General features: G+C 61.7%; 1 protein-coding gene across 1 annotated transcript in view; it reads left to right on the top strand.

The window, feature by feature from the left end:
- Positions 1-2,509: 2,509 nt before the first annotated feature.
- TMEM8B (transmembrane protein 8B) overlaps positions 2,510-15,343 on the top strand; it is a 40,515-nt gene continuing 27,681 nt past the window's right edge. Inside the window, exons 1-3 of the mRNA XM_039544379.1 lie at positions 2,510-2,659; positions 6,002-6,245; positions 8,221-8,493. Coding sequence (XP_039400313.1) covers positions 2,510-2,659; positions 6,002-6,245; positions 8,221-8,493 — 667 coding nt within the window. The remainder of the gene's footprint in view (positions 2,660-6,001; positions 6,246-8,220; positions 8,494-15,343) is intronic.

A 15,343-nucleotide genomic window follows, 5' to 3' on the forward strand; every position in this document is an offset into this window, starting at 1 on the left:
TAGTGACAGAAGAGGTGGTAAAAGCTGAAGCACTCAATGCTTTTTTTGCCTCTGTCTTCACAGACAAGGTCAGCTCCAGACTGCAGCATTGCAAGGGGGAAAGGGTGCAGGGCCACTCCTGCAGAGGACGTGTATAATCTGGTTGGATTGGGGCAGCTGTAGGACATCTGCCCTCAGAAGCCCAAAGCCCGGCAAAGTGCAGGGACGCTGGCAGACTTGAGGCTATGGACAGCAGATGGGGTGGGGGAGAGAGACCCACGTCGGGGACTCAGAAGGGGAGTCACCCAGAGACCTCACAGAGGTGAGACTCCAGGAAGCCCAATGTGGGGATGCCCATGAATGCCAGAACAGGCAGACCCCCTCCTTGGGACCCGAGATGTCGTTACTTCAGGCAAAAGGACACAAGGTGGTGTCATGCCCAAACACACAGGGAATTTTCACCCAAGGGACCCCTCAAAGGGTTAACAGGCAAAGGGGAGACAGCCTGTAACCCAGGCTGAGAGAGCAGAGGGAGCTGGGAACCGGTCACCCAACCAGCTCCTGGAGCAGAGCTGGCCAGGGGAGGTGGGAAGGCAGACGGGCTTCCCCTCTGAGCCCAGCAGATGTGTCTGCTTGTGACTCCTGGGCTCAGGCCCCTCTGGTCCCCAGTGGGAGCGGCAGGTGGGGATGTGACAAACTGGGAATGTTCTTAATGTTTTCTCTGAATACTGTGTTGGTGCCTCAGTTTCCCCTATGCATTTCTTAGGTATCTAGGTAGGGGGATCAGGGTGTATAATTGTTGCAGAGCCCAAGAAGGCCCCTGTGATGGTGTCTGCACAGAGAATGGCCGACACTCTGTCTCCTGGCAACTGATGGCCTGGGCCCCTCCTCTGCAAAGGTGCCAACTGAAGGTGTTGGAGAACAAAGAGATCAGGTGACCTCCTGGCCCGGGAAAGAGTCAGAGGCCAGAAAGGAGGAACTGGAGAGGTTCAGTCTGGAGCCGACTGGGGACGAGGAGTGAGGGCAGATGTGGGGGTCTGGCTCACTGCCCCCCAGAATGGACCTAGCCGAGGGGTCCGGTTCTCTGTACCTACAAGCTCTGTGTTAGACCCTGTTCCTGTCATCGAATAAACCTCTGTGTTACTGGCTGGCTGAGAGTCACGTCTGACTGCGCAGTGGAGGGGCAGGACCTCTGGCTTCCCCAGGACCCCGCTGGGGCAGACTCGCTGGGGGAAGCGCACGGAGGGGCAGAGGATGCTGAATGCTCCAAGGAGAGACCCAGGAGGTGAAGCCGTGTGAGCTTCTTGCCCTGCAGACAGGCTGCTCCGAGGGAGAGGAGGCTCCCCAGAGTCCTGCCTGGCTTTGTGGGGAGCAGTTCCAGAGCATCGCCCGGGGACCCCGTGACAGGGGGGCAGTGGGGAGACGTTCACGGAGTGAAGCAATTCTGGCACTGAGTGATGCAACCTCAGAAGCTGCGGAGGGGCTGTGTAACTTCGGGGGAAGACTCCCGGATGGCACCCATTCACCTGGGGTTCCTGTTCAGACATAGGAAGGATCGGGGTGCAGGGCTGGTAGCTGGGGTCCTTCAGCACATCAGCTCTGATGTACTCTTGGGAAGTGACTGTTTCCAGAGCCCGTGCCAGTAACGGCCAAAGAGCTGAACCCGGAGATCGGAAGGTGGAGAGGGCAGGAGCCAGTGAGCATGTGAATGGCCCATAACTGCCCCGGCCGGCGGTGGTGGTGGTGTGTGTGTGTGTGGGGGGGAACGACACTTTCCCCCGGCTAGTAGCACCAAGGAAGACCTGCGAAGCTCCGGTTACCTGCCTGTCTGTAGCCAGCTCTGGGGCTGAGTGTGACAACAGCCCTGCCCAGGGCAGAGGGGCTCACACTGGCTCTGATGTGGCACGGGCGCTGGGGGTGGTCAGACCCCAGTTAAGGCCCTGTAGTGAGGACACATCTGAATGGGGGCCCCAGAGAGGCTGGGGTGCAGGACCAGCTCCCTGCAGAGGTGCTGATGGGGGACTGAAGGACTGGCCAGATGCTGCCCTGGTCCTTGCCTGTGGCTGAGGTCAGGGAGGGTCACTTGGCCTGGCACCCGCAATCCACCGAGCAGAGGGACGTGGAACCTCCAATGGGGGAAGTGAGGTGACAGGGTCAGGGCTTACAGGGCTGAGACCAAGGCCTTGTCCCAAGGTGGGGAAACTAAGACCCCGAACCCAGCAGCTGAATTCTAGACCTGGCCACAGAAGGATCCTGCCTGGAAGAAGCGGGGGCCTTGTGGGCAGAGGGTGTCTGGTGGTCCCCCAGAAGTACCACCGGGGGGGGGGAGGTCCCATCTTCTAAACATCAGGGGCTTCAGCGCACCCGGCGAGAGCTGCTGCAGAACAATTACTGCCTCCGAAATGCACAGGGGTCCACCCTATTGAGTTGGCGTGTGGAAGGAGGAGGGGACTCCTGGACTTAATGAGAACCAAATGAGGAATTGGTGGTGAATTCTGAACTATGGTTCTGGGGAAAGCTCCCTGAGCTCATGGATTTGGCCAGGAAGAATCTAGCCAGGGTCCAGGAACTGCAGAAGGGCTGGTACGACAATGTGCCTGATCGGGGACCAGAAGAGGGGTCTGAGCTCAGTGCAAAGAGCCTGGAGAGAGCCCTGGAAATCAGCAACCAGCTGACAGAGGTGAGTCGCGTGCTGGAGCTGCCCAAGTGTTGACACAAGGAAGCTGTACTTTGACAGGGAGACTGTCGGTGTGGCTGGGGGGGGGGGGCAGGGGAAAGGGAATCTCTCCCCTAAACCAGGAGCCGCCCTCCTGCTGGATTAACTTCCCCTCTCTGACCAGCTAACCCCTGCCCGCTGGCTGAGATCAGAGGGGCTGCATTCGTTCCCGCAGCCAGGCCTCGGCTCACTAATCTAGCTGTCCATGGGTGGAGGGGAGGTGTTCCCCGTTCACAGTCACCGGGGGAAACGCCCGAGATCCAGCCTGGGATCTGGAAAGAGAAGTCAGAGACATGCTGGCATTGGGGTGATCCAGATGCCCACCAGCCCTAGGCCTCCCCTGTGGGGCTGGGCCCCATGTAAGACGGGTCGATCAGACCCAGTGTGCACTGTTGGAAGCTCAGTGCCATCACCGTGTGTGATGTTATGAGTGTGATATAAAATTTCATTGAAAGGTGACAGGGCCAGAAAGAGTTAATTACCTCCCAGACTGACCTGACCCATGGCTCAGCTTTAGAGACTGGTTAGGCAGATCTGTAAATGAACAGAGCTTTGAAATGCAAATCGGCATTGGTAGAGGTAGAAGGGGAGGTGTTTGCTCAGGCCTTGGGATGTCAGCAAACAAGTCTTCTCTATTGCTAGAGCTTTGATTGAAAGATCAAAAAAGGAATATTAACATTTAGGAAGACACTTGAGTGAAATAGTATTATTGTCTATGTGTCTCTTTGCAGGTTGTGGTAACCTGTATCTGACTGTTTAATGGATAAATTACTCTGTGCTAATTGCCAGGATGTTTGGGAGAAGGAGAGTTAAGCCTAGTGTTTCCATCAGCCTGGGACACGATCCTTCTTCATCTGAGATCTGCTTTGGGTTTCAAGAGGGGGAAACCTTAAGCCACAAGGATTGAGATCCCCAGTCACTGACTGGAGTCACCCTGAATATGGAAATTGGACTATAACCTCTGGACTATTTCTAAAAGGACTTTTGGCAACTACAAGCTCATCTCTGCTGTGTATCTGAACCTCAAGAATTGAATTCAAGTCTGTCTGTATATTGATCTTTTAACCAACACTCTCTCTCTTTTCTTTTCTAATAAATTTTAGTTTAGTTAATAAAAATTGACTGTAAGTGTGTATTTTGGGTCAGATCTAAATTATACTTGGACCTGGGTGTGTGACTGATCCTTTGGGGTTGGAAGAACCTTTTCTTTTATATGATGAGATAAGATTCTCAGGATTCATCATCATATCTGACAGATGTGTCTGGATGGAGGCCTGAGGCTGGGCACTTTAAGGGAACTGCAATGTTTGAACTTCTAAGTGTAACCCTTCTGCCCATCTGAGTTGGCAGCAACAAGGGCCAGGTTCAGTATCCAGGGGTTCCGTTTCAATAACACAATGCAAAACCAGCTCAAGTCCCCACCCAGTGACCTGGGACAATTACATACCACTCCCCCCCCGGACGCCTCTAGGAGGCAAATCTTCCCCTCTTGCAAGCACGGGGTCTAAGTGTAGCAAAATCCTTTTAATAAAGGAGGGAAACAATGTGGCACCATATTGGGGAAACCCCACAAACAGGAATCATAACATAAATCATGAGCAAAAGACCCACCAAGTAAGTTTGGCAACATCCTTTCCCCTCAGGGTCTTAAGTCAATCACCCTCAAAGTCTTTAGCCCTGGTCAGTGCTGCCCCAGAGTTCAAAAGTTTATCTGCAGAGTTTTACCCCCCCCAGCCTGGGTGGAAATGGGGGGGGCACACAGGGTGTTAAGGGGCACCTTACATGGGCCAAGGCCGACTGCCCCGCCTCTCAGTGGAGCCTTCAGCCTTCACCACAACCAGCTCCACTCCACCAGCCGCTCTGCTCTTCCAGCCAAACCGGAGCCGCTCTGCTCCCTGTTCCATGGGCTGCTTCAACCATCCTGCAAACCGCTCTGCTCTGCCAGCCGCTTAGCAATATATCTTCAGGCTCCCCCACTAGTTGACACAGCACTCAGTGATCTCAGCTCTTAGTGATTTCAGCTTGTAGTAGGGGAGCCCCAGTGCTGGTGCACCATTAGCCAAAAGTGAATTCAGCTCAGCAGCCTCTAGCTAGACTCCTAATGGAACCAAAATTACCTCTGCTAATCAACAGTAGAAAGAGAAAAAGATGCAGTTGGTGCACCAGACACTCAAAAAGAACAGCACATACCCCTTCTGTCTATTTACTGGGGGGTTGGAACCCATGTCCCTTGTCTAGCAAGTGCTACATAGGTGATGGTGAGACCCTCTGTCATAAAACAGTTTCATTGTCCTTCATTCACATAATCAGGGTAACAATACGCTATTCCTCCTGCCCCAATAACAGAGAAATGGGGATCCCACAGCTGTCAAAGTGACCATTTTAGGCTGCGTGGGCTATGCCAGGCGGGGTGGGTGTGCCTATGCAAACATGATCAGCTCCTGAAATTCTTTGCCACACTTGCCATAATTCACCACCAGATGTCAGGGTAGAGCTCATCCCGACTCTGCTTACATAAGTGACCAGTGAGGTGCTGTAGAAGCTGTTCTGTGCTGGCTGGTAAATCTAAGCATTGGAATATCCACCAGCGTCTGGGGTTTGTCTGCCCCGTTCTGTTTGCAGTTCACCCTGATTGAGTGACCTCAGCTGGCTCCCACGGGCAGCACCGTCACACCGTGTTCGACACCTGCCCCATGCCTAGGACTAACAAAACCCTAGACAAGGTGTGTGCGGGGGGTGGGGGGAGGGTGTTACCTCACTACTGTGACTCTCACCAGGGGCTCCTGGCAGGTGCCTTTGGGCCCAGTTTCTGGGTTGAAATCATCTCCCATCATCCCATAGGGCTCTGAGTTCCTGGTCCTACTTTTTGGCCTCAAGGGGGCACCTGTGCCGGGGGGTCAGTTACTGAGGGGGGTGGAGGACTGTGCCTGGCTCCATTCATAAGATCTGTGTCTTCAGCCCGACCAGGGAGAACCGTGTGTCCCAGGGACGGGCGGCTGGGATGCCTCCAGCAGGCAGGACGGATGATAGAGGCCGGGAAGGGTAAGATGAGGGTGGCAGAGGTGTCGCACCTGAGCCACAAGGTGGGAAGCAGCTGCCTAAAGCCAGAGCTGGCCAAGGTGAAGGTAACCAGAGACTGGCCCATTCCTCAAGCCAAGAGACAGGCCCAGGCCTCTGGTGGGGTGGCAGGATACTGCTGAAGGTCGTACCCCACTTTAGCTCCCATTGTGAAGACTGGTAAGCTGGACAAGCCAGACAAGGGGGTCTGGACCGAGCAGTGCCAGGGGGGCGCTCTGCGCACTGAAGGAGGCTCTAACCCAGGGGCTGGGGCTGGTAAACCCCGACTTGGACAAACCCTTTAGGGTGTTCACCGAGGCCTCAGACACAGGGCTGGGCGCGGTGCTGATGCAGGCCAATGCGAAGGGGACGAGACACCCCATCGGTTACCTGAGCAAGAAGCTGCTCCTCCGGGAGCAGAACGACGCGGCCATCGAGAAGGATGCCTGGCCCTGGGATGGGCTCTTTAAATGCTGCAGCCGGATCTATTTGGGTGGCGCTTTATGGTGTACACGGACCACTCGCCCTGAACAGCTGCACCAGATGAAATGGGCCAATGCCAGACTCTGTGCTGTTTCCCCACCGGGGGTCGTTGCCTGCCCGGGGATCCAGCGCTCAGCAGCTGACATGAACTAAGGAACTGTGGGGCCGGGTCTCTGGGGCACATTCCAGACTAACCAACCCCAGCTAACCGGGGACTGTGGGTTCTGCATACCCCTGCCCTCTGTCTCCCTCCCTGGGCTGCATCTGAACCCCCGCAGCCTCTCCCCGCGAGCCGTAGGGCCCGCTGGCAGCCAGTGCAGCCAACTAGTCACGGGGTTACCAGAGCGAAACAAGGGCATTAGCCATCATCATTAATATTGCTGCTGCCGCTAGATTCCCAGCTGGGCTGGGGGCCTCGCGGGGCCTGGCGCCCTACACAGCCCCAGAGGCCCATCATTCTGGGTGCCTCACAGACCCCGGCTGGGATCAGGGCCCCGGGGCTGATGGGGTGGGCGGGAATGGGGCGGATAGGAAGGGCCCTGGGCTGATGGAGCAGGAGCTGCCAACTGTCAATGGCCAGACAGGGGTAAGTGTCCCCAGGGGGCAGAGTCTCCAGTCTCTGACAGTGACGTGGTGGCACTACCCTGGCCCCGGCTCCCTGGGCCCCACTGCACATGCCCCAGGGCCTTCTCCCACAGCAACTGGGCCCACTGTGCCCCCCGAGTGCCGATGCCCTGCTCTGGGCCAGCGCTCCCCAGCCTCTCGCATGGCCCCTCTGGCTGCACAGCAGGGCCTGGCGGGCACCTTCCCGCTGCCTGGCTTGGCCACCCGAGCACCCTCTAAGGTAATAATTGGACATATACCAATCTCCTAGAACTGGAAGGGACCTTGAAAGGTCATCGAGTCCAGCCCCCTGCCTTCACTAGCAGGACCAATTTTTGCCCCAGATCCCTAAGTGGCCCCCTCAAGGATTGAACTCACAACCCTAGGTTTAGCAGGCCAATGCTCAAACCACTGAGCTATCCCTCCCTCTCCAGTGAAGGCTGCTGTGAAATCCCAGGAGCACAGGCCACCCCACCAGCCCCCGCTCCAGAGGCTGCAGCTGCGGCTGAGGAAGGGCCCCGGGACAGGCCGTGGGCAGCTGTACGTTCCCGGACTCCAGCCCCACCCTGCAGAGCCCAGACACACCCCCATCGGCCCAGAGCCTCCCTCTGCACCTGTGCAGCCGGCACCGCGGGCACTGCCCCAGAGCTGTGAGAAAGGCTGGTGAGGCAGGGCCATCTCCTCGGGCAACCAGAGCTACGGGGTCAGTCCGTGTGCCAGCCAGCACAGCTTCCACTAGGGCCAGCGCCAGCGTACCAGTGCGGAGAGCCTAGAGGGGTTAGCTCCTGGGCCAGCAAGACTGATGGATGTTACAGACACAGAGACAAACACACCCATTGTGCTCACGCCCAGGGCCCCAGGGCCTCACCTCAGGGCTCCGTCACCTCACCCCAGGGCCCCAGGACCTCGCCCCAGGATCTCATCCCAGGACTCCATCACCTCACCCCAGGGCCCCAGGGCCTCACCCCAGGACCTCATCCCAGGGCTCCATCATCTCACCCCCAGGCACTATGACCTCACCCCAGGGCTCCATTACCTCACCCCGAGACCCCAGGACCTCACCCCAGGCCCTCATCCCAGGGCTCCATCACCTCGCCCCAGGGCTCCGTCACCTCACCCCAGGGCCCCAGGGCGTCACCCCAGGGCCTCATCCCAGGGCTCCATCACCTCACCCCAGGGCTCTATGACATGAACCCAGGGCCCCAGGACCTCACACTCACCCCTTGACTCCTCCTTTCTCTCCCACTGACTTTAAGGGGAGCAGCTGGGCTCTGGGGCAGAGCAGAGGATAGAGCCCAGGCCTCCGGGGTCCCAGCTAGGTCCCACCATGGGGCCTCTCCCAGTAATGGTGGAGCTGTAACCTCCCTCCACGCGCTGAGTGTGAACGGAGGCTGAACACTCGAGTCCACGTTCTGACACTAACGGGGGAGCCCAGCTGCACCCCCAGCTGCCTCCGTTAGGGGGAGCTCTGGGGGCAGCGTTGTGCCAAGATCCCAGCAGTGGGGAGCCATGTGCTCCAGGCCAGTGTGCAGCCTGCACTTCCACCCACTCAGCCACCGGCACGGCCCGTCCTGAGCACAGAGCAAATCTCCCGGCAGGGGGCACGAGGCCCGGGGCCCTGCGCCTGCCCCAGTGCTGCGACGTGCTGATCCCACGTAAGGTGCCAGGAGCCACCCCAACCTGCCTCCATCCCCCAGCTCACCCCATCCTGCTCCACCCCACCTCCATCATCCACCCAACCCGCCTCCATCCCCCAGCTCACCCCATCCTGCTCCACCCCACCTCCATCATCCATCCAACCTGCCTCCATCCCCCAGCTCACCCCATCCTGCTCCACCCCACCTCCATCATCCACCCCAACTCGCCTCCATTCGCCCGCTCTGCCCCACCTCTGCCCCTATTCACCCCACCCTCCACCCCCATTCTGCCCATCTCCATCGCCCACCTCCATGATCCACCCCAACCTGCCTCCATCCCCCAGCTCACCCCATCCTGCTCCACCCCACCTCCATCACACACCCCAACCTGCCTCCATCCCCCAGCTCACCCCATCCTGCTCCACCCCACCTCCATCATCCATCCAACCTGCCTCCATCCCCCAGCTCACCCCATCCTGCTCCACCCCACCTCCATCATCCATCCAACCCGCCTCCATCCCCCAGCTCACCCCATCCAGCTCCACCCCACCTCCAACATCCATCCAACCCCCCTCCAACCCCCAGCACACCCCATCCTGCTCCACCCCACCTCCATCATCCACCCAACCCGCCTCCATCCCCAGCTCACCCCATCCTGCTCCACCCCACCTCCATCATCCAACCAACCCGCCTCCATCCCCCAGCTCACCCCATCCTGCTCCACCCCACCTCCATCATCCAACCAACCAGCCTCCATCCCCCAGCTCACCCCATCCTGCTCCCCCCCACCTCCATCATCCATCCAACCCGCCTCCATCCCCAGCTCACCCCATCCTGCTCCACCCCACCTCCATCATCCATCCAACCCGCCTCCATCCCCCAGCTCACCCCATCCTGCTCCACCCCACCTCCATCATCCACCCAACCCGCCTCCATCCCCCAGCTCACCCCATCCTGCTCCACCCCACCTCCATCATCCATCCAACCTGCCTCCATCCCCCAGCTCACCCCATCCTGCTCCACCCCACCTCCATCATCCACCCAACCTGCCTCCATCCCCCAGCTCACCCCATCCTGCTCCACCCCACCTCCATCATCCATCCAACCTGCCTCCATTCGCCCGCTCTGCCCCACCTCTGCCCCCTATTCACCCCACCCCTCCACCCCCATTCTGCCCATCTCCATCGCCCCACCTCCATCATCCACCCCAACCTGCCTCCATCCCCCAGCTCACCCCATCCTGCTCCACCCCACCTCCATCACACACCCCAACCTGCCTCCATCCCCCATCTCACCCCATCCTGCTCCACCCCACCTCCATCATCCACCCAACCCGCCTCCATCCCCCAGCTCACCCCATCCTGCTCCACCCCACCTCCATCATCCATCCAACCCGCCTCCATCCCCCAGCTCACCCCATCCTGCTCCACCCCACCTCCATCATCCATCCAACCTGCCTCCATCCCCCAGCTCACCCCATCCTGCGCCACCCCACCTCCATCATCCACCCAACCTGCCTCCATCCCCCAGCTCACCCCATCCTGCTCCACCCCACCTCCATCATCCACCCAACCTGCCTCCATCCCCAGCTCACCCCATCCTGCTCCACCCCACCTCCATCATCCACCCCAACCCACCTCCATTCGCCCGCTCTGCCCCACCTCTGCCCCCTATTCACCCCACCCCTCCATCCCCCACTCTGCCCCATCTCCATCGCCCCACCTCCATCATCCCACCCAACCCACCTCCAGCCCCATCTCACACCATCCACCCTGCTCCATCCCACTCCACCCAACAGCCTTCTCTCACCCCACCTCCATCATCCCACCCAACCCGCCTCCATCCCCATCTCACCCCATCCTGCTCCACCCCACCTCCATCATCCATCCAACCTGCCTCCATCCCCCAGCTCACCCCATCCTGCTCCACCCCACCTCCATCATCCACCCAACCTGCCTCCATCCCCCAGCTCACCCCATCCTGCTCCACCCCACCTCCATCATCCACCCCAACCCGCCTCCATCCCCAGCTCACCCCATCCTGCTCCACCCCACCTCCATCATCCATCCAACCTGCCTCCATCCCCCAGCTCACCCCATCCTGCTCCACCCCACCTCCATCATCCACCCAACCTGCCTCCATCCCCCAGCTCACCCCATCCTGCTCCACCCCACCACCATTAAACACCCCAACCCGCCTCCATCCCCAGCTCACCCCATCCTGCTCCACCCCACCTCCATCATCCATCCAACCTGCCTCCATCCCCCAGCTCACCCCATCCTGCTCCACCCCACCTCCATCATCCATCCAACCTGCCTCCATCCCCCATCTCACCCCATCCTGCTCCACCCCACCTCCATCATCCACCCCAACCCGCCTCCATTCACCCGCTCTGCCCCACCTCTGCCCCCTATTCACCCCACCCCTCCACCCCCCACTCTGCCCCATCTCCATCGCCCCACCTCCATCATCCACCCAACCTGCCTCCATTTCCCATCTCACCCCATCCTGCTCCACCCCACTCCGCCCCACAGCCTCCTCTCACCCCGCCTCCATCCCCAGCTCACCCCATCCTGCTCCACCCCACCTCCATCATCCACCCAACCTGCCTCCATCCCCCAGCTCACCCCATGCTGCTCCACCCCACCTCCATCATCCACCCAACCCGCCTCCATCCCCAGCTCACCCCATCCTGCTCCACCCCACCTCCATCATCCACCCCAACCCGCCTCCATTTGCCCGCTCTGCCCCACCTCTGCCCCTATTCACCCCACCCTCCATCCCCACTCTGCCCCATCTCCATCGCCCCACCTCCATCATCCCACCCAACCCACCTCCAGCCCCCATCTCACACCATCCACCCTGCTCCATCCCACTCCACCCAACAGCCTTCTCTCACCCCACCTCCATCATCCCACCCAACCCGCCTCCATCCCCCATCTCACCCCATCCTGCTCCACCCCACCTCCATCATCCACCCAACCTGCCTCCATCCCCCAGCTCACCCCATCCTGCTCCACCCCACCTCCATCATCCACCCCAACTCGCCTCCATTCACCCGCGCTGCCCCACCTCTGCCCCTATTCACCCCACCTCCACCCCCATTCTGCCCATCTCCATCGCCCCACCTCCATCATCCACCCCAACCCGCCTCCATTCGCCCGCTCTGCCCCACCTCTGCCCCTATTCACCCCACCCTCCACCCCCATTCTGCCCTTCTCCTTCTCCCCACCTCCATCATCCACCCCAACCCGCCTCCATTCGCCCGCTCTGCCCCACCTCTGCCCCCTATTCACCCCACCCTCCATCCCCACTCTGCCCCATCTCCATCGCCCCACCTCCATCATCCCACCCAACCCACCTCTAGCCCCATCTCACACCATCCACCCTGCTCCATCCCACTCCACCCAACAGCCTTCTCTCACCCCACCTCCATCATCCCACCCAACCCGCCTCCATCCCCATCTCACCCCATCCTGCTCCACCCCACCTCCATCATCCACCCAACCTGCCTCCATCCCCAGCTCACCCCATCCTGCTCCACCCCACCTCCATCATCCACCCCAACTCGCCTCCATTCACCCGCTCTGCCCCACCTCTGCCCCCTATTCACCCCACCCTCCACCCCCCATTCTGCCCATCTCCATTGCCCCACCTCCATCATCCACCCCAACCCGCCTCCATTCGCCCGCTCTGCCCCACCTCTGCCCCCGCTTCACCCCCCCCCGCCACCCCCATTCTGCCCATCTCCATCGCCCCACCTCCATCATCCACCCCAACCCGCCTCCATTCGCCCGCTCTGCCCCACCTCTGCCCCTATTCACCCCACCCTCCACCCCCATTCTGCCCATCTCCATCGCCCCACCTCCATCATACCACCCATCCCACCTCCATCCCCCATCTCACGCCATCCACCCTGCTCCATCCCACTCCGCCCCACAGCCTCCTCTCACCCCACCTCCATCATCCCACCCAACCCGCCTCCATCCCCCAGCTCCCCCCATCCTGCTCCCCGCCACCTCCATCATCCATCCAACCTGCCTCCATCCCCCATCTCACCCCATCCTGCTCCACCCCACCTCCATCATCCACCCCAACCCGCCTCCATTCACCCGCTCTGCCCCACCTCTGCCCCCTATTCACCCCACCCCTCCACCCCCCACTCTGCCCCATCTCCATCGCCCCACCTCCATCATCCACCCAACCTGCCTCCATTTCCCATCTCACCCCATCCTGCTCCACCCCACTCCGCCCCACAGCCTCCTCTCACCCCACCTCCATCACACACCCCAACCCGCCTCCATCCCCCAGCTCACCCCATCCTGCTCCACCCCACCTCCATCATCCATCCAACCTGCCTCCATCCCCCAGCTCACCCCATCCTGCTCCACCCCACCTCCATCATCCACCCAACCCGCCTCCATCCCCCAGCTCACCCCATCCTGCGCCACCCCCCCTCCATCATCCACCCAACCTGCCTCCATTCGCCCGCTCTGCCCCACCTCTGCCCCTATTCACCCCACCCTCCATCCCCCACTCTGCCCCATCTCCATCGCCCCACCTCCATCATCCCACCCAACCCACCTCCAGCCCCCATCTCACACCATCCACCCTGCTCCATCCCACTCCACCCAACAGCCTTCTCTCACCCCACCTCCATCATCCCACCCAACCCGCCTCCATCCCCCATCTCACCCCATCCTGCTCCACCCCACCTCCATCATCCATCCAACCTGCCTCCATCCCCCAGCTCACCCCATCCTGCTCCACCCCACCTCCATCACACACCCCAACCTGCCTCCATTCGCCTGCTCCACCCCATCTCACCCCACCCAACCCGCCTCCATACCCCTGCTCTGCCCCACCTCCACCCCATCTCACCCCACCCCAACCCACCTCCGTACCCCCCACTCTGCCCCACCCCACCTCAACCCTCCTCCACCCCGCTCCGCCCCACAGCCTCCCGTCCCCCAACATCCCCCAGCCCCGCCCATCCCCTCTCCTCGCCCTCCCCGGCCGCCGGGCAGCGGGCAGCAGCAGCCCCTGGAGCAGCGGCAGCGGCAGCGGCAGCAGCAGGGGCGGGCCGGCGCGGTGAGTGGCAGCGGCTCGGCCAATCGGCGGCGGCCTCCAGGGCGCTCGGCGTGCGCCGGGCCAATGGGCAGGCGCTCGGCCTGACGTCATGGCTGCGGGGGGCTGCGGGGATGGTGCGGGCCGCGGGAGCGCGGAGCGGAGCATGGCCCGGCGGCGGCGGCTGCTGCTGCTGCTGCTGCTGGGCGCGGGGCCCTGGCCGGTGAGTGGGGCCTGCCCCCAGGGCCGGGGGCCGGGGAGCCTGGGGGTCCCTGCCCTGGGGGCCAGGGAGGCCTGGGGGTCCCTGCCCTGGGGGCTGGGGGCTGGGGGCTGTCCCTGCCCCGGTGCTGAGTCCCGGTGTGTGTGTGTGTGGGGAGGGAGCTGTCCCTTCCCAGTGCTGATCTCGGGGCGGGGGCTGGGGCGTCTGTCCCTTCCCCAGTGCTGATCTCGGGGGAGGGGCAAGGCGTCTGTCCCTTCCCAGTGCTGATCTCGGGGGAGGGGCGGGGGTCTGTCCTTCCCAGTGCTGATCTCGGGGCGGGGGCGGGGGCGTCTGTCCCTTCCCAGTGCTGATCTCGGGGAGGGGCGGGGGGGTCTGTCCCTTCCCCAGTGCTGATCTCGGGCGGGGGCGTCTGTCCCTTCCCCAGTGCTGATCTCGGGGCGGGGGCGGGGTCTGTCCCTGCCCCGGTGCTGAGCCCTGGTGGTGGGTGTGGGGAGCTGTCCCTGCCCCGGTGCTGATCTCGGGGCGGGGGGGCGGGGGGGTCTGTCCCTGCCCCGGTGCTGAGCCCTGGTGGGGGTGTGGGGAGCTGTCCCTGCTCCGGTGCTGATCTCGGGGCGGGGGGGTCTGTCCCTGCTCCGGTGCTGATCTCGGGGCGGGGGGGTCTGTCCCTTCCCCGGTGCTGAGCCCCACGGTGCCAGTGCTGGGCGGCAGCTGTGCTGGCGGCCTGGCGCTGGGTGGTCAGACGCCGGGGTGATGGGCTCTGCTATCACAGTCCCAAATCACTCCTAGGCTTCAAAGCAATCACTCTCCATGGCGGCCTGGGCTCTGCCATCTCCCTTCCCACACCCTGAGAACCCTCCTCCCATTGGATCCCCCAGTACAGCCCAGTACCTACCCCCACCATGCCACCCGATCCCGCTCTGACTCCGTGTCATCCCCGCACACCCTGCATAGTGCCCCCATGTCACACCCCCTGCCTGGGGGGTGTCACCGCCCAGCCTCCTGGCCCTTGCCGGCAGCTCAGTCCCTGCCTGGCCCTGTGCTCCCAGCTGGGGAGTGGCTCTGCCTCCGTCCATGGGGATCCCCACCCGCGGGGGTCTGACCAGGGGCCAGCCAGCCCTGGGGAGTCGCCGGCTTGGCTGTGTGGGGTCACGACTCACCTGGGCAGGGGCCGGGTGGAAGTGGAGATATTGTCACCAGCACCCAGGGCGTGTGGTTACCGCAGACAGGCTGGCGCTGGGCACACGTGACGGGCACGTTGCCGTGGGGAGGTGGCGGAGCGGGAGATTGGATGTGCCCCCTTGAACTATGGCTCAGGGTGACAGCGCTGGTAATGATGGCGAGGGCAATTGGAGGCACAGCCTTGGCTACGTGTGTATGTCAGGGTACGGCTGGCCGTGTCTGCACACACGTATGTACACAGGCACCCCCCACATGTGCACGCACACGCACGAGGAGTGGTGGGTTCAGGGCCCAGACACAGCTCGGTCCAGCTGGCTCCCTCGGAGCTGAATTGTGCTGAGCAGGCAGGCAGGTGACAGCACAGTGCCTGATCGCAGCCTTGCTGGCGGGGGCTGTAATTAA

This window comes from Mauremys reevesii, linkage group 6, assembly GCF_016161935.1.
Source record: "Mauremys reevesii isolate NIE-2019 linkage group 6, ASM1616193v1, whole genome shotgun sequence".
NCBI lineage: Eukaryota > Metazoa > Chordata > Testudines > Geoemydidae > Mauremys > Mauremys reevesii.